This window comes from Oncorhynchus mykiss, chromosome 17 (genome assembly GCF_013265735.2).
Source record: "Oncorhynchus mykiss isolate Arlee chromosome 17, USDA_OmykA_1.1, whole genome shotgun sequence".
In the NCBI taxonomy this organism is placed as follows: domain Eukaryota; kingdom Metazoa; phylum Chordata; class Actinopteri; order Salmoniformes; family Salmonidae; genus Oncorhynchus; species Oncorhynchus mykiss.
Window position 1 is genome coordinate 42,563,540 of NC_048581.1, and position 25,935 is coordinate 42,589,474.

General features: G+C 42.1%; 1 protein-coding gene across 1 annotated transcript; it reads right to left on the reverse strand.

Moving 5' to 3' along the window:
- Positions 1 to 170: 170 nt before the first annotated feature.
- Positions 171 to 24,804, reverse strand: LOC110493910 (stathmin-3). Its single transcript, XM_021568508.2, has 5 exons — positions 24,620 to 24,804; positions 5,041 to 5,136; positions 3,440 to 3,615; positions 3,077 to 3,268; positions 171 to 2,407 (listed from the first exon to the last, which is right to left on the reverse strand). The coding sequence occupies exons 1-5, from the start codon at positions 24,636 to 24,638 to the stop codon at positions 2,348 to 2,350; spliced, it is 543 nt and encodes a 180-aa protein (XP_021424183.2). The 5' UTR covers positions 24,639 to 24,804; the 3' UTR covers positions 171 to 2,347.
- Positions 24,805 to 25,935: the final 1,131 nt, after the last annotated feature.

The window sequence follows — 25,935 nt, forward strand, 5'->3', positions numbered from 1 at the left end:
CACTATTGGTTAGAGCCTGTAAGTAAGCATTTCACTGTAAGGTCTACTACACCTGTTGTATTCAGCGCACGTGACAAATAAACTTTGATTTGATTTGATTCCGTGACTCCAAGTTGACTTCGAGATGATTATTATATAAATATTTGCGCATAAAGGAGTTTCCGCCACCATTTCGCACATCATACATTTTATTGAAACAAAAAGATACCACCTTGACTAGTGGATTTTATTTTGTCGACATTTGGAAAGTTTTACCGACAAATGTCATGTTTCCATCAGGCCTGTCATGACATTCATTAACCCGAGATGGACTTTACTAGCATAAAAAGTCTGGATGGAAACGTGGTTATTGTAAAAATTGTAATATGTTAATTAATAAGGGTCACAAATGTAAATGACAAAATAAGGTATCACCAACTTTATTATAGTTCATCAGACTTTATATTCCAGCAACAGCAGCCAGTTAACCTTTTATTAAAGGTGAGATACTGTTGAGTTATGCACACAGAGTCGCTGTATGCAATGAATCTAAGTTAAATGAATGGCCAACAGTGTGTGTGTATGTACTGTGTAAGCATGGTGGCCTGGTGGACTCATCTTAGACAAAGAGAATAAAAACAGAAGTTGGCACGGTGTCAAGGTTACTTAATACATGGCGACAACCAACCAAGTCAAGCACCTGCATGAAAGGAATGTGTCCTAGCAGAACCCTACTGAAGCTGAGCAGTCTTATCCCAAATAACACTGCTATAGGGAAACCAGGCACGAGTTGCCTACAGATGTAGGATCTTAAATTGAGCCAGTTTGCTACAGCAGAAAATGATCCTGCAGCAACAAGAACTGTGAAGTATTATGTGGATTATAATGAATGGACATTTTTGTAGGGTTTGTTACATTTACTCATTAGAGTAAATCAAGTCTGACATTTTTAAGTGGAAATTACAAACTTTAGAAGCCTTTTTAAACCTTAAATACACTACAAGTTTGCATTTCCTGCTAAGCAGGAAAATTCCTGCAGCAACAGGATGACCAAATTAAGATATATGCTGCTAGAAGGGTAAGTGTGTCTGGCAATACATTCAGTGCTGTGTCAGCATTTGATGCCTCTACATTACATGCCAACGTTCACATCATAATCCAATAACAAAATCAAATAAACACTTTGCATATAATTTGCATTAAAACAGTTCTGTCACATTGCTCTGTATCTCACTGCAAACAAACTATGGCACTCTGTAGTGGAGTCATCTTGTTACTAAATGTAGTCCCCTAAAGTGACAACAGAATTGAGTGATTCTCAGAAATAAACATTCAGTAGCTAGGAAATGAAACCTAAAAGAGACCGGAACCCACTCTTAAAGCAGTTTAAACGTATTAATGACGTATACGGCAAACTGAATACTGAACTTTATTGAACTGAAGCCTAAATGCGACTGTGCTCCATTTTATACAGTCACTTGATTGACGTTGCATGCTTGATTGAAGATGGCTGCACAAACTGACAATGGGTGTGACTATATATGATGAATGACCAGGTTATAGTGTTTGCCTATAGAGTGTGCTGAATATTGTATATTATCAGATACCCCTTTTTACACATGGTCCAAGCAAGGGCAACACTTGAATCAATTTAGCTTGGCTCTGCTCCCCTGTTATACAGTACCTTATGCAATAGATGGAGGGATTGTGTAAAGACCTCAAGCTCATTTTACAAGAGAAAGACATTTTGGCAATATGTGTAACAGGTTTGCTCACAGTACAGATGCAGCATAATCATGACTTCCTATGAGAATTAAGCGTAACTATTGAGCTATGTTTTTGGATCAATAAGGGAAATTCATCATTATGATCTAACAGTAGCTTCTTAGGTCTGACACACACAGAGGGCCCGACTTACCAAGCATTTGCACAAGTGCAAACATTTACTGATTATTTTTCCAGACAGAACCAAACACAACGACTTAAATGTAAAATTAAATGTAAAATAAAGGTAAGAGAAGGAGTAGGTTTCCTAAGATAAAGAAGAAATGTTTCAAATGTTTTCATTTTGTTCCCTTGTATGAACTCACAGGTGCAGTCTTAAGAAAGGTGCAAATGTTTAGTAAATCTGACCCTTGACCTTGGGCCTTACTTCAGCTCTACCCGTGTTCAATATCAATATTATTTAAAATAAATAAATTGAGAGATGAGAAACAATCGGTGTAAATTGTTGTTGAATTATTAGCTTGTGAAACCAGTGTATATTGAACAATGCAAGAGACTTTCAGACATCGAGATTTAAAAAAGTAGCATATCTTTCCAACCAAAACCAGACGAGAATCTCTTGACAAAACCGTAGAAAATATCTTCAACCAGAGAGGTCAGCTTGGAGTTCCTTGTTTCTACGGACCTCATCGGCATGGATTTCCTGTGATAGAACAAACTGAAAGTTAGAAAAAAATTGCAATACGATACCGCAGTATAAGTTCATGTAGATATTCCCACTGTTCCCTGTATGTTGTAGCCTCTTACACATAAATTGACTTTGCTTTGTGTTATGATTAGCGGACACAGTTTATCTCTGCTTGTCATGTCATTCAATTGAGAGATAGCCTAGATATATGAGCATAGATAGCTAGAACCATAACCTCCTAGAATTGTTCTTCAGAAGGACAAGACATGGTCCAAGACCTTCCTCTATTCTTCATGTTTCAACCTCAACTGCCATCCAACAAGAGTGAAGAAATCTGATTGTTTCTGCGCTTAGCAATGCTAAATTGTTGGCTTGCCAAGGATGTTACAGAATGGTATCTACTTACAGACTGCCATTCAGGCTAATAAATTAATTATATTGCGTTTCATCCTGTTGTCACACAGGCCAGGTCATCCTCACTCTTCCAGTAGGTATTCACAATGCATATGTCTACGGCCTTGGTCCTCCTTGTTTTAACCATTACAGTAGCCCCCTAAAACCAAAGAGCACCTCCAACCCTGCCTTTGATACTCTACTCGCTACTCAGTACCCACATAATGCTCCACGTCTTTCATTTCTCTAGACTAGGCCATAGCTTCGAATGACAGTCAGTGGGCGATTTACCTTCTCACGGAGCCTCTGCTTGAGCGCATTCAGGTGGGCCTCGCGGTTCTCTTTGTTGACCTCCATCTTGTAGTTGAGTTTCTCCTCTGCCATCTTGCTGAAGTTGTTGTTCTCCTCCAGGGCCTTGTGGAGCACCTCTCGCTCATGCTCCCGCTTCTCAGCCAGCTGCTTCAGGAGCAGGGCCTCCTGAGACTGCAGAGAGAGAAGAGTGAGAGAGATGGTAAAGAGGGATAAACAGAGAGAGGGGAGTGTGGAAGAGGAATAGATGGTGCGAAAGATTGGGGAGAGTGAGAGGAAGCATGATTAGAATTGAGGGGTGAAAAATATATTGCAGACCCATTCTCTGTCATGCTCTCTGTTTACCTTCCTCCTCTCCTCCGCAGCCTCTAGCCTCTTCTGGAGCTCCTCCAGAGAGAGGTCCTTCTTAGGGGGAGAGAACAGCGGCTGGGGCCTGTCAGGAGAGAGGTCAGCGGGGGCCTTCAGGATGACCTCGAAGGCCTGGCCGGATGCCCGCTTGTTTAGGGACTTCACCTCCATGTCTGTGGAGGACAACAGGTATTAGGGCAGTAAGGTTGTGCAGACAGACAGACAGACAGACAGACAGACAGACAGACAGACAGACAGACAGACAGACAGACAGACAGACAGAGGTAGGATAGACAGACAGACAGAAAGTGTGGCGGAAGAATCAGAATTAGTTAGGTAACATAGATAATTAAGATGTCTTATCTGCATAATATGCTTATGTGATTGAACAGTTGAACTTTTGTAATTAGAATGTATCTCTTCAGACTCTGGTGTTAACAATTGCACTTCCTCCCTCAGCTGGGGCTCAGTCACCTGGGGCCCAGAAATGGAAGAAGTCAGGCTTCTCTATCACATGTCCCTGTTGCTATACATAATATCAGAAAGAGAAGAGGACAGAAGGATACATTGTCTTCATATGTGGATATGTATCTTTACCTATTACAAACCATGTAAAGGGATGGCGTGATTAATAGGGAACCAATTACTTGTCTCCACAATGTCTGTGCCCAGTCACTCCCTCTTTTGGCCTTCTTGTTCTGAGACAAGATGTGTGCGGTAGTGTCTGGAACCATTGTATGTCATCTCTGATGTTGCACCTATCTTGGGATAGTGTATGACCTAGAGGCTCACTACCCCCAAGAAGGGGTTTTACTTGGGATGGGAGTATCTGGAGTTGACAATTGATTTATGCCATAGAATGAGTTGGTGTTTCAGTGTTATGAAGTACCAGGGACGAGATCAGAGCCTCGTCTTAGGGGCCAAACTCTGAACAATCGGAACTGTCTTCATACCAAATGCTATCTGGCTGCGGGATACTCCTTTCTCATATATCAACTTTCACCTGGTGACCGATTCCATACATTTGTTGTTTGACTGAGAGGGCGTATCTTTGCCTCCAAAATATATTTGTATTCTTCGTATGTCAGAGCTACTCGACACAACACTTGGGAGTGTTGAGCTGACCAGCCTCATTATTATAGAAGCAATTACTCCATGCTTTCCTTTTGACCTTGTCTGTCCTCAATATTGATTCGAATTTCTACAACAAAAGACAGACAGACAGACAGAGGTAGGATGGACATACAGACAAAGACGGACAGAGATGGGTAGGATGGACAGACAGAAAGATTGATAGACAGACAGAAAGGGGGATGTTGGAGAGAGAGAGAGAGAGAGAGAGAGAGAGAGAGAGAGAGAGAGAGAGAGAGAGAGAGAGAGAGAGAGAGAGAGAGAGAGAGAGAGAGAGAGAGAGAGAGAGAGAGAGAGAGAGAGAGAGAGAGAGAGAGAGAGAGAGAGAGAGAGAGAGAGAGAGAGAGAGAGAGAGAGAGAGAAAAAGCAAAGGTGGATGGATAGACAAACCATTGAATTACATTCGGAGCATAATTATATGATCTCTATGAGACACAGGCAAACGCATAGAGCTCTTCATCACTAACCTCCATATTGGTAGAGGCTGTTGGGATGTGGTTGTGAGTGGAAGCAGGAGCAGATCAGAGACAGCATGGACATCTCTTTGATCTTGTCCGAGTAGGCTGGAAAAGAGGGAGAGGAAAAGACAGAGTGAGAAGAGATATCCACCGTTATCCTTGAATCCACTTTTAAATTGGCATCTGGTATTTATTGTGAATGATACAGCCAATTTGTATTCGCTAAACAGAGCTGATATCATCATATGATTAGATAATGTATGCACGAAAAGGTCTAATTTGAAAAGGTTGAATTCAGGTTGTATTGTATATTGCTCATAACAAATGACTGTATGACAGGACGAATGGCATGAATATTTTGGGGGGTTTAATCACGTCGCCAGTAACATTGAGAGAATGATCAATTATTCATATGTAGACATTTATATCTCTGGTTTTCACTTCACCCACTAGGACTGTGCAGTGTGTGTGTATGTGGTGGGTTACATGTCCATACTGTAGCTTATCCACGGGCACTGTACGGTGTGTGTTGCAGATAAGTGTGTGTCCAAGAGTGTGTGTGTGTATGTGTTAGGGTTCAATATGACGGCATGGCCGGATTAAGCGCAGGGGTTTACCGGGGGTGAAGCCCCTGGGGCCAGGCCCATGGTGGGCCGCAGAGGCAGGAAAAAAATCAAAAAAAAGTTTTTATATACAGTATATATTAATATATGTACATACATATATATTATTCTTCAATGTAGAAAATAGTCAAAAGTTTGGACACACCTACTCATTCAAGGGTTTTTCTTTATTTAGACTATTTCCTACATTGAAGAATAGTGAAGACATCAAAACTATGAAATAACACATATGGAATCATGTAGTAACCAAAAAAGGGTTAAACAAATGTGTTGTGACAAGGTAGGGGTGGTATACAGAAGATAGCCCTATTTGGTAAAAGACCAAGTCCATATTATAGCAGGAACAGCTCAAATAAACCAAGAGAAACGACAGTCCATCATTACTTTAAGATGGAACATTTCAATAACTTTCTTTCTTCAAGTGCAGCCGCAAAAACCGTCAAGCACTGTGGTGAAGCTGGCTCTCATGAGGAACGTCACAGGAAAAGAAGACCCAGAGTTACCTCTGCTGCAGAGGATAAGTTCTTTAGAGTTAAATACACCTCAGATTTCAACCCAAATAAAAGCTTTACAGGGTTCAAGTAACAGACACATCTCAACATCAACTGTTCAGAGGACACTGCTGTGAATCAGGCCTTCATGGTCGAATTTCTGCAAAGGAACCACTACTAAAGGACACCAATAAGAAGAAGAGACTTGCTTGGGCCAAGAACCATGAGAAATGGACATTAGACTGGTGGAAATCTGCCCTTTGGTCTGATTAGTCCAAATTTGAGATTTTTGTTTCCAACCGCCATGCCTTTGTGAGACGCAGGTGAACGGGTGATCTCCGCATGTGCGTGTGGTTACCACCGTGAAGCATGGAGGAACATCAGTGCCCAACCACACTATTGCTCTTGAGGCTGAATGGAAGCAAATCCCGCAGCAATTTCCCAACATCTAGTTATAGCAACAAAGGGGTGACCAACTCCATATTAATGCCCATCATTTTGGAATGAGATGTTTGACGACCAGGTGTCCACATACTTTTGGTCATGTAGTGTAGCAGTAGCGGAGATTGGATGGCGCCGCGGTTGATCAAATTCCGACAAAACTAACTAGTCAAGCCTGCACACTCACTTGTGTTGTTGTAACATCATGGAACAATGTTGCAAATGTCTATTTCCAAGAGCGCATTTGTGGACACAAGGTATCAGCCGTTTTGTTAACAGTGATTAGCTGCAGTTTGTATTATGGGCCTGTGCCAGTGTCACAATGCTAGTTTGGAGATTTGTGAATGTGAGATGGAGATTTCCTTGCGTGTAGCCTACACATGCTAGTCAGCAATGCAATTTATAGAAGTGATGCAATTAAGTGATGTTTTGTATTGGGGACTTTATGTTCAGTAGGCTAAATATGGTAGGGTTGGCGTTGTGATGACTGGTCTAATGTATGAATGAAGCCAGAGAGTTGATATGTCCGGCTCATGCAGCAATTCACACGTCCATATTTTTATTTTTGCATTAGTGTGGCATAAACATTTTATAATATTGGTCCACAGGATCCGTCATTATTATTCTCAGGAAACAGGAAGGAGCTTGGTCGGGAAGTCCCGGAATACCGGTCACCGGTATTGAACCCTAGCTGACGGTTGAGTAAAAACGGAACTGGTTAATACTGAAAAAAAGATTTTCAACTAAGCCAACAATGAACATAGTGGAAGTTGTTCCTGTTCCAGTTTTAGCCAACTGCCTTTTGTTTTTATGCAAATCATGTTTGGGCAGAAATGAAGGAGTTGTCCGAGGCAGAAACAGGCACAATGGCTAGAAGTTGGATGACATTAAAGTTACAATTGCATGCGGCAAACTTCCTTCCTCTTGACTCCTCACTGTGCTTTGGCTCATGTAATATTTACGTAGCGTCAGTGATAATGATTTGACACGTCACAGAGCTACAACTTTCATGTTCGGTTGGATTGTGCACTGTGAACCAACACTTGTGAGGAGACAGCTCACAAAAAAATGCTGCGGCAGGGCCTGCACGGCAACACACGTGCCAGTAGCAAGGATGGCTTCAACACGACTGACTTGGCTGAGTTCATCAAGTTCATTCCTCTCTTTAGCAGCATCTTTCAGTGTCACAAGATCTTTGTCAACAGGGGTTTGATCTCCTTCCTAGAAATGACGTTCTGTGTCCTTATAAAATAAAGAGAGATCTTCACTGACGTGTAACGAGGGTCCGTGTGCTGAAACGCCTATGTCGATATTCCATCAAAAAATCAGCCGTTTCCAGCTACAATAGTCATTTACATTCATTAACAGTGCCTACACTGAATTTCTGAACAATTTGATGTTATTTTAATGGACGAAAAATGTGATTTTCTTTCAAAAACAAGGACATTTCTAAGTGACCCTAAACTTTTGAACGGTAGTGTATATACAGTGCCTTGCGAAAGTATTCGGCCCCCTTGAACTTTGCGACCTTTTGCCACATTTCAGGCTTCAAACATAAAGATATACAACTGTATTTTTTTGTGAAGAATCAACAACAAGTGGGACACAATCATGAAGTGGAACGACATTTATTGGATATTTCAAACTTTTTTAACAAATCAAAAACTGAAAAATGGGGCGTGCAAAATTATTCGGCCCCTTTACTTTCAGTGCAGCAAACTCTCTCCAGAAGTTCAGTGAGGATCTCTGAATGATCCAATGTTGACCTAAATGACTAATGATGATAAATACAATCCACCTGTGTGTAATCAAGTCTCCGTATAAATGCACCTGCACTGTGATAGTCTCAGAGGTCCGTCAAAAGCGCAGAGAGCATCATGAAGAACAAGGAACACACCAGGCAGGTCCGAGATACTGTTGTGAAGAAGTTTAAAGCCGGATTTGGATACAAAAATATTTCCCAAGCTTTAAACATCCCAAGGAGCACTGTGCAAGCGATAATATTGAAATGGAAGGAGTATCAGACCACTGCAAATCTACCAAGACCTGGCCGTCCCTCTAAACTTTCAGATCATACAAGGAGAAGACTGATCAGAGATGCAGCCAAGAGGCCCATGATCACTCTGGATGAACTGCAGAGATCTACAGCTGAGGTGGGAGACTCTGTCCATAGGACAACAATCAGTCGTATATTGCACAAATCTGGCCTTTATGGAAGAGTGGCAAGAAGAAAGCCATTTCTTAAAGATATCCATAAAAAGTGTTGTTTAAAGTTTGCCACAAGCCACCTGGGAGACACACCAAACATGTGGAAGAAGGTGCTCTGGTCAGATGAAACCAAAATTGAGCTTTTTGGCAACAATGCAAAATGTTATGTTTGGCGTAAAAGCAACACAGCTCATCACCCTGAACACACCATCCCCACTGTCAAACATGGTGGTGGCAGCATCATGGTCTGGGCCTGCTTTTCTTCAGCAGGGACAGGGAAGATGGTTAAAATTGATGGGAAGATGGATGGAGCCAAATACAGGACCATTCTGGAAGAAAACCTGATGGAGTCTGCAAAAGACCTGAGACTGGGACGGAGATTTGTCTTCCAACAAGACAATGATCCAAAACATAAAGCAAAATCTACAATGGAATGGTTCAAAAATAAACATATCCAGGTGTTAGAATGGCCAAGTCAAAGTCCAGACCTGAATCCAATCGAGAATCTGTGGAAAGAACTGAAAACTGCTGTTCACAAATGCTCTCCATCCAACCTCACTGAGCTCGAGCTGTTTTGCAAGGAGGAATGTGAAAAAATTTCAGTCTCTCGATGTGCAAAACTGATAGAGACATACGCCAAGCGACTTACAGCTGTAATCGCAGCAAAAGGTGGCGCTACAAAGTATTAACTTAAGGTGGCTGAATAATTTTGCACGCCCAATTTTTGATTTGTTAAAAAAGTTTGAAATATCCAATAAATGTCGTTCCACTTCATGATTGTGTCCCACTTGTTGTTGATTCTTCACAAAAAAATACAGTTTTATATCTTTATGTTTGAAGCTTGAAATGTGGCAAAAGGTCGCAAAGTTCAAGGGGGCCGAATACTTTCGCAAGGCACTGTACTTGATTTAGTTCTGTAGTGATTTTTATGAAATTGCTTCTTTCAATTATTGACAAACGTGCACCTGTTAAGAAACTGACTGTTAAAACAGTTAAGGCTCCATGGATTGATGTGGAATTTAAAAACTCTATGGTTGAAAGAGATGGGGGGGGGGGTGATCTTTGGAGTACTTTAAATGAAATGATAGGCCGAAAGGCAAATTCAACGCCATCTTTCATCGAATCAGATGGCTTATTCATCACAAAAACATTTGATGTTGCTAATTATTTGAATGATTACTTAATCAGCAAAGTGGGCAAACTTAGGCAGGAAATCAAATCAAATCAAAAGTGTCACATGCACCGAATACAACAGATGTAGACCTTACAGTGAAATGCTTACTTACAAGCCCTTAACCAACAATGCAGTTGTAAGAAAATACATGTAGGTCAAAGACTCAGAGCACGAGCAGATGCCATACCAGGCAGTGATGTAACCTGTCAGGATGCTCTCGATGGTGCAGCTGTAAAGTCTTTTGAGGATCTGAGGACCCATGCCAAATCTCTTCAGTCTCCTGAGGGGTAATAGGTTTTGTCGTGCCCTCTTTACGACTGTCTTGGTGTGCTTGGGCCATGTTAGTTTGTTGGTGATGTGGACGACAAGGAACTTGAAGCTCTCAACCTGCTCCACGGCAGCCCCGTCGAGGGAAATTGGGGTGTGCTCGGTCCTCCTTTTCCTGTAGTCCACAATCATCTCCTTTGTCTTGATCACGTTAAGGGAGCGGTTGTTGTCCTTGCACCACACGGTCAGGTTTCGGACCTCCTGTTACGCGGGGCGGTGCAGGTGAACCCAAATGGAGACTCAGACGAGGAGACAAGGATAGCTAACCAATGTATTTATTGAAAAGCGGGAGAGGAGATGGGGTGTAGTCCAGGGGGATCTCGGGCGGGTAGTATGGAATCCGGACTAAGGCTGAGGCTGGGGGCAAGAAGATTAGGAACCGGGTAAGCAGGTCTGGAGCGGAATCCAATGAAGTAGTGTGTTAGGATTTGGGTACACTGATCCAAGATCTGGAAATATCTACCCACAGCATGTTCATAAATTCTCCCAGACACTCAAGGTAATTTAATAGATACCAGTGTAATCAGACAATCGCAAACACAGGCACGGTTTCCCTGGCGACACAGTTTGTGGGTCAGACTGAGTGTAGACCCAACCCTTCCCTTCTCTCCACCCACTGCAGCAGGGCTACTCAGTTGAGCAGCTCAGGGACGGAAGGTTTGTTTATTTGTGTGTGTGTTTGCATGTGAGTGCACACTATGTAAAATAATGGCCTGGTGGGCCGATTTTAGACAAAGATTATACATTTAGAAGTTGTCACGATGTCAAAGCGACAACCAACTTAGTCAAGCACCACAATGAAGGGATTGTGTCCTAACGTGCACGCTCTGTGTGTAGTGAAATTAATGGCCTACAGTGTTTGTGTGTGTCTGTGGGTGTCAGTGAGTGTGCTTGCATGTGTGCATGGAGTGGGAGAGACAGAGAGAGGGTGAGAGCTGGTGTGTGTCTGTGTGAGTCGATTGCTCCTAGAAACTGTGTGTTGCCAAGGTGATATCGCTGTCTGCTTGGCAGAGAATGAGTCTTCTATCAGCTAGAGCCAGGGAGCCATGTCTGAAACAGCAGTCATAACCAGAACACCCTGCGGCTATGTTCTACAGTGGAAAGAAAAAGTATGTGAACCCTTTGCAATTACCTGGATTTCTGCATAAATTAGTCAGACTAATGATCTGCTCTTCATCTTAAATCACAACAATAAATGAACACAGTGTGCTTAAACTAAAAACACAAATATTGTATTTTTCTTGTCTATATTGAATACATCACTTAAACATTCCCAGTGTAGGTTGGAAAAAGTATGTGAACCCCAAGGCTAATGCCTTTTCCAAAAGCTAATTGGAGTCAGGAGTCAGCTAACATGGAGTCCAAATCATGGTGGTAAGTCTCCTCCTTATCTCTAAACATTGCGTCCTTCTTGCTAAGCAGGGAACTAAGTGATATGAGCCTTCAACGGTCTCTCCCCTTATCCGTACTGTCACATGCAATTGTTTTCCCTGCACTCAGCACATTCCAAGCTTAGTTGTCTTGCTACAGAGAACCATTAACTTCTCACTCCTTTATATAGTATTAGTCTGATCTATCATCTCTTTAATATCTCAATGTTCAAAGTTTACCCCAAATGCAACAAGACAAGATTAGAGATGTTGGTTAGAGCGGCCCTGTCCTATAAAAACACACACAAAATTTGAGTTTAGTATTCACAAGAAGCATTGCCTGATGTGAACCATGCCTTGAACGAAAGAGATATCAGAAGACCTAAGATGAAGAATTATTGACTTGCTTTAAGCTGGAAATGGTTACAAAAGTATCTCTAAAAGTCTTGATGTTCATCAGTCCACAGTAAGACAAATTGTCTATAAATGGAGAAATTTCAGCACTGTTGTTACTCTCCCTAGGAGTGGCCATCCTGCAAAGATGACTGCAAGTGCACAGTGCAGAATGCTCAATGAGGTTAAGAAGAATCCTAGAGTGTCAGCTAAAGACTTACATAAATCTCTGGAACATGCTAACATCTCTGTTGACGAGTCCACGATATGTTAAACACTAAACAAGAATGGTGTTCATGGGAGGACACCACGGAAGAAGCCACTGCTGCCCAAAAAGCACCTAGATGTTCCACAGCGCTTCCAGCAAAATATTCTGTGGACAGATTAAACTACAGTTGAGTTGTTTGGAAGGAGCACACAACACTGTGTGTGGAGAAAAAAAGGCACAGTACACCAACATCAAAAACTTTTCCCAACTGTAAAGTATGGTGGAGGGAGCATCATGGTTTGGGGCTGCTTTGCTGCCTCAGGGTCTGGACAGCTTGCTATTATTGACGGAAAAATGAATTTCCAAGTTTATCAAGACATTTTGCAGGAGAATGTAAGGCTATCTGTCTGCCAATTGAAGCTCAACAGAAGTTGGGGGATGCAACAGGACAATGACCCAAATCAACAACAGAATGGTTTCAACAGAAGAAAATACGCCTTCTGGAGTGGCCCAGTCAGAGTTCTGACCTCAACCTGATTTAAAATGCTGTGGAATGACCTCGAGAGAGGTTCACACCAGACATCTTAAGAATATTGAAGAACTGAAACAGTTTAGCAAAGATGAATCAAATCAAAGTACAGTGCCTTGCGAAAGTATTCGGCCCCCTTGAACTTTGCGACCTTTTGCCACATTTCAGGCTTCAAACATAAAGATATAAAACTGTATTTTTTTGTGAAGAATCAACAACAAGTGGGACACAATCATGAAGTGGAACAACATTTATTGGATATTTCAAACTTTTTTAACAAATCAAAAACTGAAAAATTGGGCGTGCAAAATTATTCAGCCCCCTTAAGTTAATACTTTGTAGCGCCACCTTTTGCTGCGATTACAGCTGTAAGTCGCTTGGGGTATGTCTCTATCAGTTTTGCACATCGAGAGACTGACATTTTTTTCCCATTCCTCCTTGCAAAACAGCTCGAGCTCAGTGAGGTTGGATGGAGAGCATTTGTGAACAGCAGTTTTCAGTTCTTTCCACAGATTCTCGATTGGATTCAGGTCTGGACTTTGACTTGGCCATTCTAACACCTGGATATGTTTATTTTTGAACCATTCCATTGTAGATTTTGCTTTATGTTTTGGATCATTGTCTTGTTGGAAGACAAATCTCCGTCCCAGTCTCAGGTCTTTTGCAGACTCCATCAGGTTTTCTTCCAGAATGGTCCTGTATTTGGCTCCATCCATCTTCCCATCAATTTTAACCATCTTCCCTGTCCCTGCTGAAGAAAAGCAGGCCCAGACCATGATGCTGCCACCACCATGTTTGACAGTGGGGATGGTGTGTTCAGGGTGATGAGCTGTGTTGCTTTTACGCCAAACATAACATTTTGCATTGTTGCCAAAAAGCTCAATTTTGGTTTCATCTGACCAGAGCACCTTCTTCCACGTTTGGTGTGTCTCCCAGGTGGCTTGTGGCAAACTTTAAACGACACTTTTTATGGATATTTTTAAGAAATGGCTTTCTTCTTGCCACTCTTTCATAAACGACTGATTGTTGTCCTATGGACAGAGTCTCCCACATCAGCTGTAGATCTCTGCAGTTCATCCAGAGTGATCATGGGCCTCTTGGCTGCATCTCTGATCAGTCTTCTCCTTGTATGAGCTGAAAGTTTAGAGGGACGGCCAGGTCTTGGTAGATTTGCAGTGGTCTGATACTCCTTCCATTTCAATATTATCGCTTGCACAGTGCTCCTTGGGATGTTTAAAGCTTGGGAAATCTTTTTGTATCCAAATCCGGCTTTAAACTTCTTCACGACAGTATCTCAGACCTGCCTGGTGTGTTCCTTGTTCTTCATGATGCTCTCTGCGCTTTTAACGGACCTCTGAGACTATCACAGTGCAGGTGCATTTATACGGAGACTTGATTACACACAGGTGGATTGTATTTATCATCATTAGTCATTTACGTCAACATTGGATCATTCAGAGATCCTCACTGAACTTCTGGAGAGAGTTTGCTGCACTGAAAGTAAAGGGGCTGAATAATTTTGCACGCCCCATTTTTCAGTTTTTGATTTGTTAAAAAAGTTTGAAATATCCAATAAATGTCGTTCCACTTCATGATTGTGTCCCACTTGTTGTTGATTCTTCACAAAAAAATACAGTTTTATATCTTTATGTTTGAAGCCTGAAATGTGGCAAAAGGTCGCAAAGTTCAAGGGGGCCGAATACTTTCGCAAGGCACTGTATATTTGTCACGTGCGCCAAATACAACAGGTGTAGGTAGACCTTAGAGTGAAATGCTTACTTACAGACTCTAACCAACAGTGCAAAAAAGGTATTAGGTGAGCAAAAGGTAAGTAAAGAAATTAAAACAACAGTAAAAAGACAGTGAAAAATAACAGTAGCGAGACTTTATACAGGCACCGGTTAGTCGGGCTGATTGAGGTAGTATGTACATGTAGATGTGTTTAAAGTGACTGCACATATGATAAACAGAGAGTAGCAGTAGCGTAAAAGAGGGGTTGGTGGGTGGTAGGTGGCGGGACACAATGCAGATAGCCCGGTTAGCCAATGTGCGTGCTGGGGCACTGGTTGGTCGGGCCAAATTAAGTAGTATGTACATGAATGTATAGTTAAAGTGACTATGCATATTTGATAAACAGAGAGTAGCAGCAGCGTAAAAGAGGGGTTGGCTGGGGAGGCACACAATGCAAATAGTCCAGGTAGCCATTTGATTACCTGTTCAGGAGTCTTATGGCTTGGGGGTAAAAACTGTTGAGAAGCCTTTTATTCCTAGACTTGGCACTCCGGTACCGCTTGCCATGCGGTAGTTGAGAGAACAGTCTTTGACTGGGGTGGCTGGGGTCTTTGACAATTTTTAGGGCCTTCCTCTGACACGTCCTGGTGAAAAGGTTCTGACATTTAATCCTAGTAAAAATTCCCTGTTTTAGATCAGTTAGGATCAGCACTTTATTTTAAGAATGTGAAATGTCAGAATAACAGTAGAGAGAATGATTTATTTCAGCTTTGATTTCTTTCATCACATTCCCAGTGGGTCAGAAGTGTACATACACTCAATTAGTATTTGGTAGTATTGCCGTTAAATTGTTTAACTTCGGTCAAATGTTTTGGGTAGCATTTCACAAGCTTCCCACAATAAGTTGGGTGAATTTTGGCCCATTCGTCTTGACAGAGCTGGTGTAACTGAGTCAGGTTTGTAGGCCTCCTTGCTTGCACACGCTTTTTTAGTTCTGCCAACACATTTTCTATAGGATTGAGCTCAGGGCTTTGTGATGGCCACTCCAATACCTTGACTCTATTGTCCTTAACCTGTTAGAGCTCTAGGGGCGCTATTTCATTTTTGGATAAAAAACGTTCCCGTTTTAAGCGCGATATTTTGTCACGAAAAGATGCTCGACTATGCATATTCTTGACTATGCATATTCTTGGAAAGAAAACACTCTGAAGTTTCAGAATCTGCAAAGATTTTGTCTGTAAGTGCCCCAGAACTCATTCTACAGGCGAAACCAAGATGATGCATCAACCAGGAATTAGCAGAATTTCTGAAGCTCTGTTTTCCATTGTCTCCTTATATGGCTGTGATTGCGCAAGGAATGAGCCGACACTTTCTGTCGTTCGCCCAAGGTCTTAGCAGCATTGTGACGTATTTGTAGGCATATCATTGGAAGATTGACCATAAGAGACTACATTTTCCAAGTGTCCGCCTGGTGTCCTGCGTCGAATTCGGTGCGCAATTGCCAGCTGCTTCTACTTTACCATTTGATTCAGGGGAGAAAGCATGTGTCCAAGAACGATGTATCAATGAAGAGATATGTGAAAAACACCTTGATGATTGATTCTAAACAACGTTTGCCATGTTTTCAGTCGATATTATGGAGTTAATTTGGAAAAAAGTTCGCGTTTTGAGGACTGAATTTTCGGATTTTTTTTGGTAGCCAAATGTGATGTATAAAACGGAGCTATTTCTAATACACAAGGAATCTTTTTGGAAAAACTGAGCATCTGCTATCTAACTGAGAGTATCCTCATTGAAAACATCAGCAGTTCTTCAAAGGTAAATGATTTTATTTGAAGGCTTTTATGTTTTTGTTATTGTTGCGTGCTGGATGCTAACGCTAATGCTAACGCTAAATGCTAACGCTAAATGCTAACGCTAGCTAGCTACTTTTACACAAATGATTGTTTTCCTATGGTTGAGAAGCATATTTTGAAAATCTGAGATGACAGTGTTGTTTACAAAAGGCTAAGCTTGAGAGATGGCATATTTATTTCATTTCATTTGCGATTTTCATAAATAGTTAACGTTGTGTTATGCTAATGAGCTTGCTGATAGATTTACACAATCCTGGATACAGGGGTTTTTTCATAGCTAAACGTGACGCAGAAACGGAGCGATTTGTCCTAAACAAATAACCTTTCAGGAAAAACTGAACATTTGCTATCTGAGAGTCTCCTCATTGAAAACATCTGAAGTTCTTCAAAGGTAAGTGATTTTATTTGAATGCTTTTCTGTTTTTTTGTGTAAATGTTGCCAGTTGAATGCTAATGCTAAATGCTACGTTAGCCATCAATACTGTTACACAAATGCTTGTTTTGCAATGGTTGAGAAGCATATTTTGAAAATCTGAGATGACAGTGTTAACAAAAGGCTAAGCTTGAGAGCTAGCATATTTATTTCATTTCATTTGCGATTTTCATGAATAGTTAACGTTGCGTTATGGTAATGAGCTTGAGTCTGTATTCACGATCCCGGATCCGGGATGGGGAGATCAGAAAGGTTAAGCCATTTTTCCACAACTTTGGACGTATGCATGGGGTCATTGTCCATTTGGAAGACCCATTTGCAACCAAGCTTTAACTTCCTGACTGATGTCTTGATATGTTGCTTCAATATATCCACAGACATTTCCTGCCTCATGATGCCATCTATTTTGTGAAGTGCACCAATCTCTCCTGCAGCAAAGCACCCCCACGACATGATGCTTTCACCCCCGTGCTTCAAGGATGGGATGGTGTTCTTCGTCTGGCAAGCCTCACGATGGTCATTATGGCCAAACAGTTTTATTTTTGTTTCATCAGACCAGAGGACATTTCTCCAAAAAGTACGATCTTTGTCCCCATGTGCAGTTGCAAACCGTAGTCTGGCTTTTTTATGGCAGATTTGGAGCAGTGGCTTCTTCCTTGCTGAGCGGCCTTTCAGGTTATGTTTATATAGGACTAGTTTTACTGTGGATATACATACTTTGTACCTGTTTCCTCCAGCATCTTCACAAGGTCCTTTGCTATTGTTCTGGGATTGATTTGCACTTTTCACACCAAAGTATGTTCATATATAGGAGACAGAACAGCTTCTAAAGCCATCATTTTCTGGAATTTTCCAAGCTGTTTAAAGTCACATTCAAGTTAATGTTTGTAAACTTCTGACCCACTGGAATTGTGATACAGTTAATTCATTGTGAAATAATCTGTCTGTAAACAATTGTTGGAAAAATTACTTGTGTCATGTACAAAGTAGATGTTCTAACCGACATGCCAAAACTATAGTTTTTTAATAAAAGATTTGTGGGGTGGTTGAAAAACTAGTTTTAATGACTCCAACCTAAGTGTATGTAAACTTCTGACTTCAACTGTATATATACAGGGGGTACTGGTTAGTCAATGTAATTGAGGTAATATGTACCTGCACATGTAGGTAGAATTATTAAAGTTACTATGCATAGATAATAACAGACAGTAGCAGCAGCGTAGAAGAGGAAGTGGGGCAATGCAAATAGTCTGGGTAGCCATTTGACTAGATGTTCAGGAGCCTGTTTAGCTGTTTTAGAAGCCTCTTGGACCTAGACTTGGCGCCCTGGCACCGCTTGCCATGTGGTAGCAGAGAGAACAGTCTATGACTAGGGTGGCTGGATTCTTTGACCATTTTTAGGGCCTTACTCTGACAATGGCTGTTATAGAGGTCCTGGATGGCAGGAAGCTTGGCTCCGGTGAAGTACTGGGCTGAATGCACTGTAGTGCCTTGCAGTCGGAGGCCGAGCAGTTGCCATACCAGGCAGTGATGCAACCAGTCAGGATGCTCTTGATGGTGCAGCTGTAGAACCTTTTGAGGATCTGATGACCCATGCCAAATCTCTTCAGTCTCCTGAGGGGGAATTGGTTTTGTCTTGCCCTCTTCATGACTGTCTTGGTGTGCTTGGACCATGTTAGCTTGTTGGTGATGTGGACGACAAGGAAATTGAAGCTCTCAACCTGCTCCACTGCAGCCCCGCCGATGAGAATTGGGGCGTGCTCATTCCTCCTTTTCCTGTAGTCCACAATCATCTCCTTTGTCTTGATTACGTTGAGGGAGAGGTTGTTGTCCTTGCACCACACGGTCAGGTCTCTGACCTCCTGTTACACGGGTGGTGAAGGTGAACCCAAATGCAGACTCAGACGAGGAGACAAGAATAGGTAACCAATGTATTTATTGAAAAGCGGAAGAGGGGTGCAGTCTAGGGGAATCTCGGGCGGGTAGTATGGAATCCGGATTTAGGCTGAGATTGGGGTTAACCTTTCTGATCTCCCCATCCCGGATCCGGGTTCGTGAATACAGACTCAAGCTCATTACCATAACGCAACGTTAACTATTCATGAAAATCGCAAATGAAATGAAATAAATATGCTAGCTCTCAAGCTTAGCCTTTTGTTAACAACACTGTCATCTCAGATTTTCAAAATATGCTTCTCAACCATTGCAAAACAAGCATTTGTGTAACAGTATTGATGGCTAACGTAGCATTTAGCATTAGCATTCAGCTGGCAACATTTACACAAAAAAACAGAAAAGCATTCAAAAAAATAATTTACCTTTGAAGAACTTCAGATGTTTTCAATGAGGAGACTCTCAGATAGCAAATGTTCAGTTTTTCCTGAAAGATTATTTGTTTAGGACAAATCGCTCCGTTTTCTGCGTCACGTTTAGCTATGAAAAAACCCCTGTATCCAGGATTGTGTAAATCTATCAGCAAGCTCATTAGCATAACACAACGTTAACTATTTATGAAAATCGCAAATGAAATTAAATAAATATGCCATCTCTCAAGCTTAGCCTTTTGTAAACAACACTGTCATCTCAGATTTTCAAAATATGCTTCTCAACCATAGGAAAACAATAATTTGTGTAAAAGTAGCTAGCTAGAGTTAGCATTTCGCGTTAGCATTTAGCGTTAGCATTAGCGTTAGCATCCAGCACGCAACATTAACAAAAACATAAAAGCCTTCAAATAAAATCATTTACCTTTGAAGAACTTCTGATGTTTTCAATGAGGATACTCTCAGTTAGATAGCAGATGCTCAGTTTTTCCAAAAAGATTCCTTGTGTATTAGAAATAGCTCCGTTTTATACATCACATTTGGCTACCAAAAAAAATCCATAAATTCAGTCCTCAAAACGCAAACTTTTTTCCAAATTAACTCCATAATATCGACTGAAAACATGGCAAACGTTGTTTAGAATCAATCATCAAGGTGTTTTTCACATATCTCTTCATTGATACATCGTTCTTGGACACATGCTTTCTCCCCTGAATCAAATGGTAAAGTAGAAGCAGCTGGCAATTGCGCACCGAATTCGACGCAGGACACCAGGCGGACACTTGGAAAATGTAGTCTCTTATGGTCAATCTTCCAATGATATGCCTACAAATACGTCACAATGCTGCTAAGACCTTGGGCGAACGACAGAAAGTGTAGGCTCATTCGTTGCGCAATCACAGCCATATAAGGAGAGAATGGAAAACAGAGCTTCAGAAATTCTGCTAATTCCTGGGTGATGCATCATCTTGGTTTCGCCTGTAGAATGAGTTCTGGGGCACTTACAGACAAAATCTTTGCAGATTCTGAAACTTCAGACTGTTGTCTTTCCAAAACTGTCAAGAATAAGCATAGTCGAGCATCTTTTCGTGACAAAATATCGCGCTTAAAACGGGAACGTTTTTTATCCAAAAATGAAATAGCGCCCCTAGAGCTCTAACAGGTTAAGGAGATTAGGAACTTGGTAAGCAGGTCTGGAGCGGAATCCAATGAAGCAGTAGAGCGGGATCCAGGGCAGAGAAGCAGGACTGAGGACACGAGGGACTGGAGACAGGTACCAGAGTTAGAGCAGACGGGACTGTAGCAGAGAGAAAAAGCAGCGTGAGTCTTGGGAAAACAGGCACAACAGGATAACTACATTTTTGCAGGAACAAACAGCTAGAAATGCAGACTGACTGAGTAGAGGCTGCAATCTGGCAGCGTGGAAGTGGCAGGGCTGAGTATTTGTAGGGTTCTTGATTATGGAACAGGTTCCAGCTGGTGGGAATCTGCTCTGCTTCCAGCACACCTTTCTCCACTCACACAATCACATACACACACATAGAGAGAAGGAGAGAGAGAGAGCACTGGGGGAGTGGTGGCAGGTTAGGGTGGTCCAGGATGAGAAGTGGAGGGCGTGGCAGGAGCAGATGTAACACCTCTTCCCTATAGGTTATCTCGTCGTTGTTGGTGAACCTCCTCCCTATAGGCTGTCTCGTCGTTGTTGGTGATCATGCTTAGCACTGTTGTGTCATCTGCAAGTCGTGCCTGGCCGTGCAGTCATGAGTGCACAGGGAGTACAGGAGCGGACTGAGAACGCACCCCTGAGGGGCCCCCATGTTGAGGATCAGTGTGGCGGATGTGTTGTTACCTACCCTTACCACCTGGGGGCGCCCTGTCAGGAAGTCCAGGATCCAGTTGCAGAGGGAGGTGTTTAGTCCCAGGGTCCTTAGCTTAGTGATGAGCTTTGAGGGCACTGTGTTGAATGCTGAGTTGTAGTCAATGAATAGCATTCTCACATAGGTGTTCCTTTTTTCCAGGTGTGAAAGGGCAGTGTGGAGTGCAATAGAGATTGCATCATATGTGGGTCTGTTGGGGCGGTATGCAAATTGGAGTGGGTCTAGGGCTTCAGGGATAATGGTGTTGATATGAGCCATGACCAGCCTTTCAAAGCACTTCATGGCTACAGACGTGAGTGCTACGGGTCGGTAGTCATTTAGACAGGTTACCTTAGTGTTCTTGGGCACAGGGACTATGGTGGTCTGCTTGAAACATGTTGGTATTACAGACTCAGACAGGGAGAAGTTGAAAATGTGCTCAGAGTACACGTCCTGGTTATCAGTCCTGTTGTTTAAAGGTCTTATTCACATCGGCTGAGGAGAGCGTGATCACACAGTTGTCCGGAACAGCTGATGCATGCATGTTTCAGTGTTACTTGCCTCTAAGCGAACATATACGTTATTTAGCTTGTCTGGTAGGCTCGTGTCACTAGGCAGCTCTCGGCTGTGCTTCCCTTTGTAGTCTGTAATAGTTTGCAAGCCATGCCACATCCAACGAGCGTCGGAGCCAGTGTAGTTCGATTCGATCTTAGTCCCGTATTGACGCTTTGCCTGTTTGATGGTTCGTCAGAGGGCATAGCGGGATTTCTTATAAGCTTCCGGATTAGAGTCCCATTCCTTGAAAGCTGCAGCTCACTCTTTAGCTCAATGCGGATGTTGCCGATAATCCATGGCTTCTGGTTGGGGTATGTACGTACGGTCACTGTGGGGACGACATCATCAATGCACTTATTGATGAAGCCAATGACTGATGTGGTGTATTCCTCAATGTCATCGGAAGAATCACGGAACATATTCCAATCTATGCTAGCAAAACAGTCCTGTAGTTTAGCATCTGCTTCATCTGACCACTTTTTTATTGACTGGTGCTTCCTGCTTTAATTTTTGCTTGTAAGTAGAATATAATTATGGTCAGATTTGCCAAATGGAGGGCGAGGGAGAGCTTTGTATGTGTCTCTGTGTGTGGAGTAAAGGTGGCCAAGAGTTTTTTTCTCTCTGGTTGCACATTTAACATGCTGATTGAAATTTGGTTAGACGGATTTAAGCTTCCCTGCATTAAAGTCCCCGGCCACTAGGAGCGCCGCCTCTGGGTAAGCGTTTTCCTGTTTGCTTATGGCGGAATACAGCTCATTGAGTGCGGTCGTAGTGCCAGCATCAGTCTGTGGTGGTATGTAGACAGCTACGAAAAATACAGATGAAATCAGTCTAGGTAGATAGTGTGGTCTACAGCTTATCATGAGTTCCTCTACCTCAGGCGAGCAAAACCTCGAGACTTCCTTAGATATCATGCACCAGCTGTTGCTTACAAATATACAGAGATTTTCACCCCTTGTCTTACCAGAAGCTGCTGTTCTATCATGCCGTTAGAGTGTATGTTATTCATGTCGTCATTCAGCCACGACTCGGTGAAACACAAGATATTACATGATACCATGCCAACAAATGCCAACAATTACCAGTGAGCCATTGTACTCATGCATAAAAACAAATAATGACAGAAAAGCATTGTAGGTTTGACATTTGTAAGGAAAAACTATTGTTATCGATCAATAATGACAAACCTCCTGGCATTGACAACTTAAATGGAAAGCTACTAAGGATGGTAGCTGATTCTACAGCCACTCCTATCTGCATATCTTTAATCTGAGCCTAGAGGGAAGTCTTTCTCCTCAGGCCTGGAGGGGAGCCAAAGTCATTCCACTACCCAAGAGTGGTAAAGTGGCCTTTACTGGTTCTAACAGCAGAGCTTTTAGCTTGCTGCCAGCTCTTAGCAAACCGTTGGGAAAAAAATGTGTTTGACCAAATACCATGCAATATCTCTGTAAACAAATTATCAATAGACTTTCAACATTCTTATAGAGAAGGGCACACATGTACTGCACTGACACAAATGACTGATGATTGGTTGAAAGAAATTGATAATAAGAAGATTGTGGGAGCTGTAATGATAGATTTCTGTGCAGCCTTTGATATTATTGACCATAACATGCTGTTGAGAACGTATGTGCTATGGCTTTTCAACCTCTGCCATATCGTGGATTCAGAGCTATCTATCTAATAGAACTGAGAGGATTTTCTTTATTGGAAAATTCTCTAATGTCAAACATGTTAAGTCTGGTGTACCGCACTTAAAAATAAATGTACCATGGGGTTAGATAAAAGATCACTGATGTAGAGGGGGTTTAAGATTGGATTAGCTCATCCCTACTGAAGATCAGCTCTTCAGAGAGATCTACAGTTCACTTCCACAAAAGAAAGGATTGACTGACAGGATAATCTTATGTATGCTACTGATTCTTTACACATTATTTTGACACTGCAGTAACTGTAGAGTTTGTTACGGCGCTTAGCTTTTGATATGACACAACAGGCTGATAATCTACAGCACCATAGCACGTTGAATACTTATTCCATGCTGCATATATCCTCAAACAGTAATACCTGCGCTAAGAACAGTTATTCTTTGATGGAAAATATGTGAAATGAGTATTGATGTTCATCACAAACTGCCTTTTAGCTGGCTGCGTGGCTGATGATGCTGACATGATCCTATAGCTGTCGGTGATCTCTGAACTGTTCTAGAATCAAATAAGCAGGCCTAAAGGGTGGAGCTGTTATACTGTCCTGTATCATATTTTATTCAGTCATATTGTGATACAATATATTGTATAGAATGTATCAAATACTGTAATGTATCATAGGTTTGTCAGAGGTTTAAACCCTTGGTGATTAATATGGAATAAACTGTATGGGACCTATAGCTTCCCGCATTGCAAGCCCAATGAGCCCAAGCCCTTTTTATTGCTTCAGGTCTGCATCATCAAGCAGCCATTTTATCAGCAGTCACACCTTGGTTGTGTCACAAAATGCACCCTATTTCCTATATCGTGCACATCTTGCGACTAGATCCCTATGGGCCCTGGTCAAAGATCGTTCATTATATAGGGAATAATGTGCCATTTAAGATCGCAGCTCTTGGCACAACTGAGGAAAATCCCTGAGATCTCCAATCAGCAATGGAAATGATCTGGTCCCATGAAATAATCCAGTTCTTTAGGAACATGATACACAGCATGGTTGGTCATTTTAGACGGACATAACAAATGCAACCCTCAGATGGTACATATGACCTTTATAAGCATTCAAATGAAACAAATGTGATTCCTAGATTCCTCTTCCATTCATAAATGGACAAATTTGATGTGGCCAGACATTAGGTCAAATAAATGATGCTCTCAGAGATCTATTTTACATGGAAAATAAACCACCTATATGAGCAACACATCTCAGTTCATACCAAAACGCTCCCCACCCAGCAACGCATCTTCAATGACATCTCGATATTCTGTCTAAAATCATACAACAGAAGGATTTCATCTGATAAATACATGTCCACCCCCATTATATAACAGATAGTTGCTAACAAAATGTTGGATGTTTTACCTGATACGGTGCTGGCCATGGTTGCTGGAGGTGGAGGCGAGAGTAGGATGCTGCCGGATGGAGGAGAGGCAAGAATGTGAGAGAGGAGGAGGAGAGAGATGGCTCTGTGTGTATATCTGTCTCCAAGTGGTGCAATGCACAAGCCTCTCTGCGGTGTTGCGTGGACAATGACCAGCCCGCTCGACTCGATAGGGGCTGCTGCAACCTGCCAGAGACAAGGAGAGGGGGAGGGGTGGAGGGGAGAGAGAGGCCTATTCACTCTCTCACACACACACACACACACACACACACACACACACACACACACACACACACACACACACACACACCTCTCTCTCTTTCACACACACAGGCAGGCACACATACTACAGTACCCCTCGCTAAAGCACTAAATAGGTAGCTTTAATATGTTTTATTCTTAAAATGTAACATTATGTAGAACATCTTAGGATCTGTTGTGCATCCTCAAAAGAGGATGTGCTAGTAATAGCCTAAACACATCATAATGCTCAGCGCTGTAAACCAAGCCTCCTCCATGAGCATCCCTTTCTCTGGCTCTCTCACCCCCTGTGAGATTTCAATCGCTTCTCACACCAGCACTTATCTGTCCATCAAACATGTAAACAACTAGCTTACCTGTGCCATAGCAAGCTGCTCTATCCACATTAATTGGTGGAGCTAATTTATGAGCTAAATGTAAAATCCATGTTGATTTCACAAGATAAAAATGTATGAAAGGAACTATATGAACCGTTACTATTTTGGGGTTCGAACCAGTTCAGAACTTTATTATGCAGGAATGGAAGTAAATAAATAGGAGTTTGGATAATAACGATTGGAAAATAATTTTGGTTCCAACCCCTGGTTGTCTCTGCCTTCAATAGTTCAATTTCTACATCTACAGTTCCCTGCCACCTTTAATGTAACACCTGTGTTATTTAATTGTTGATTTCATTTTCTGTCCATTTTCTATCTAAAAGCGCCTTTTTCAAATTTGGTTCAGAGAAGACTGTACTTACTCCCTTTGTATGATATGCCACAACAGAAGAGAAAATAGAGAGGGGGAGGGCTTAGGTCAATGCTACAAACCCGAGTGGAGAGTCAACACGACGCGACCCATCCTCATCCTTGGCAACTACAACATCACCCAACTATAAATGGTCCGGTCTAGACAGATCCAAACAGAGGCCTATCCCAGCGGTGGCCATTGCCATGTCGCCTGTGTCCTCGGCTGCCTGTTGCCGGACAGTTGCCCACAGGTGACCAAGGTCATCCTGTCGTTCAGCCTCAAAAATCGTTTAGCCTCAAAGGACCCC

What these genes read in the sequence shown, in the direction of transcription:
- LOC110493910 (XM_021568508.2), bottom strand. An exon ending in CAGCCTCTACCAATATGGAG is followed by an intron (nt 3,616 to 5,040) that starts GTTAGTGATGAA and finishes TGTCCTCCACAG; the next exon opens with ACATGGAGGTGAAGTCCCTA. An exon ending in CTGCGGAGGAGAGGAGGAAG is followed by an intron (nt 3,269 to 3,439) that starts GTAAACAGAGAG and finishes CTCTCTCTGCAG; the next exon opens with TCTCAGGAGGCCCTGCTCCT.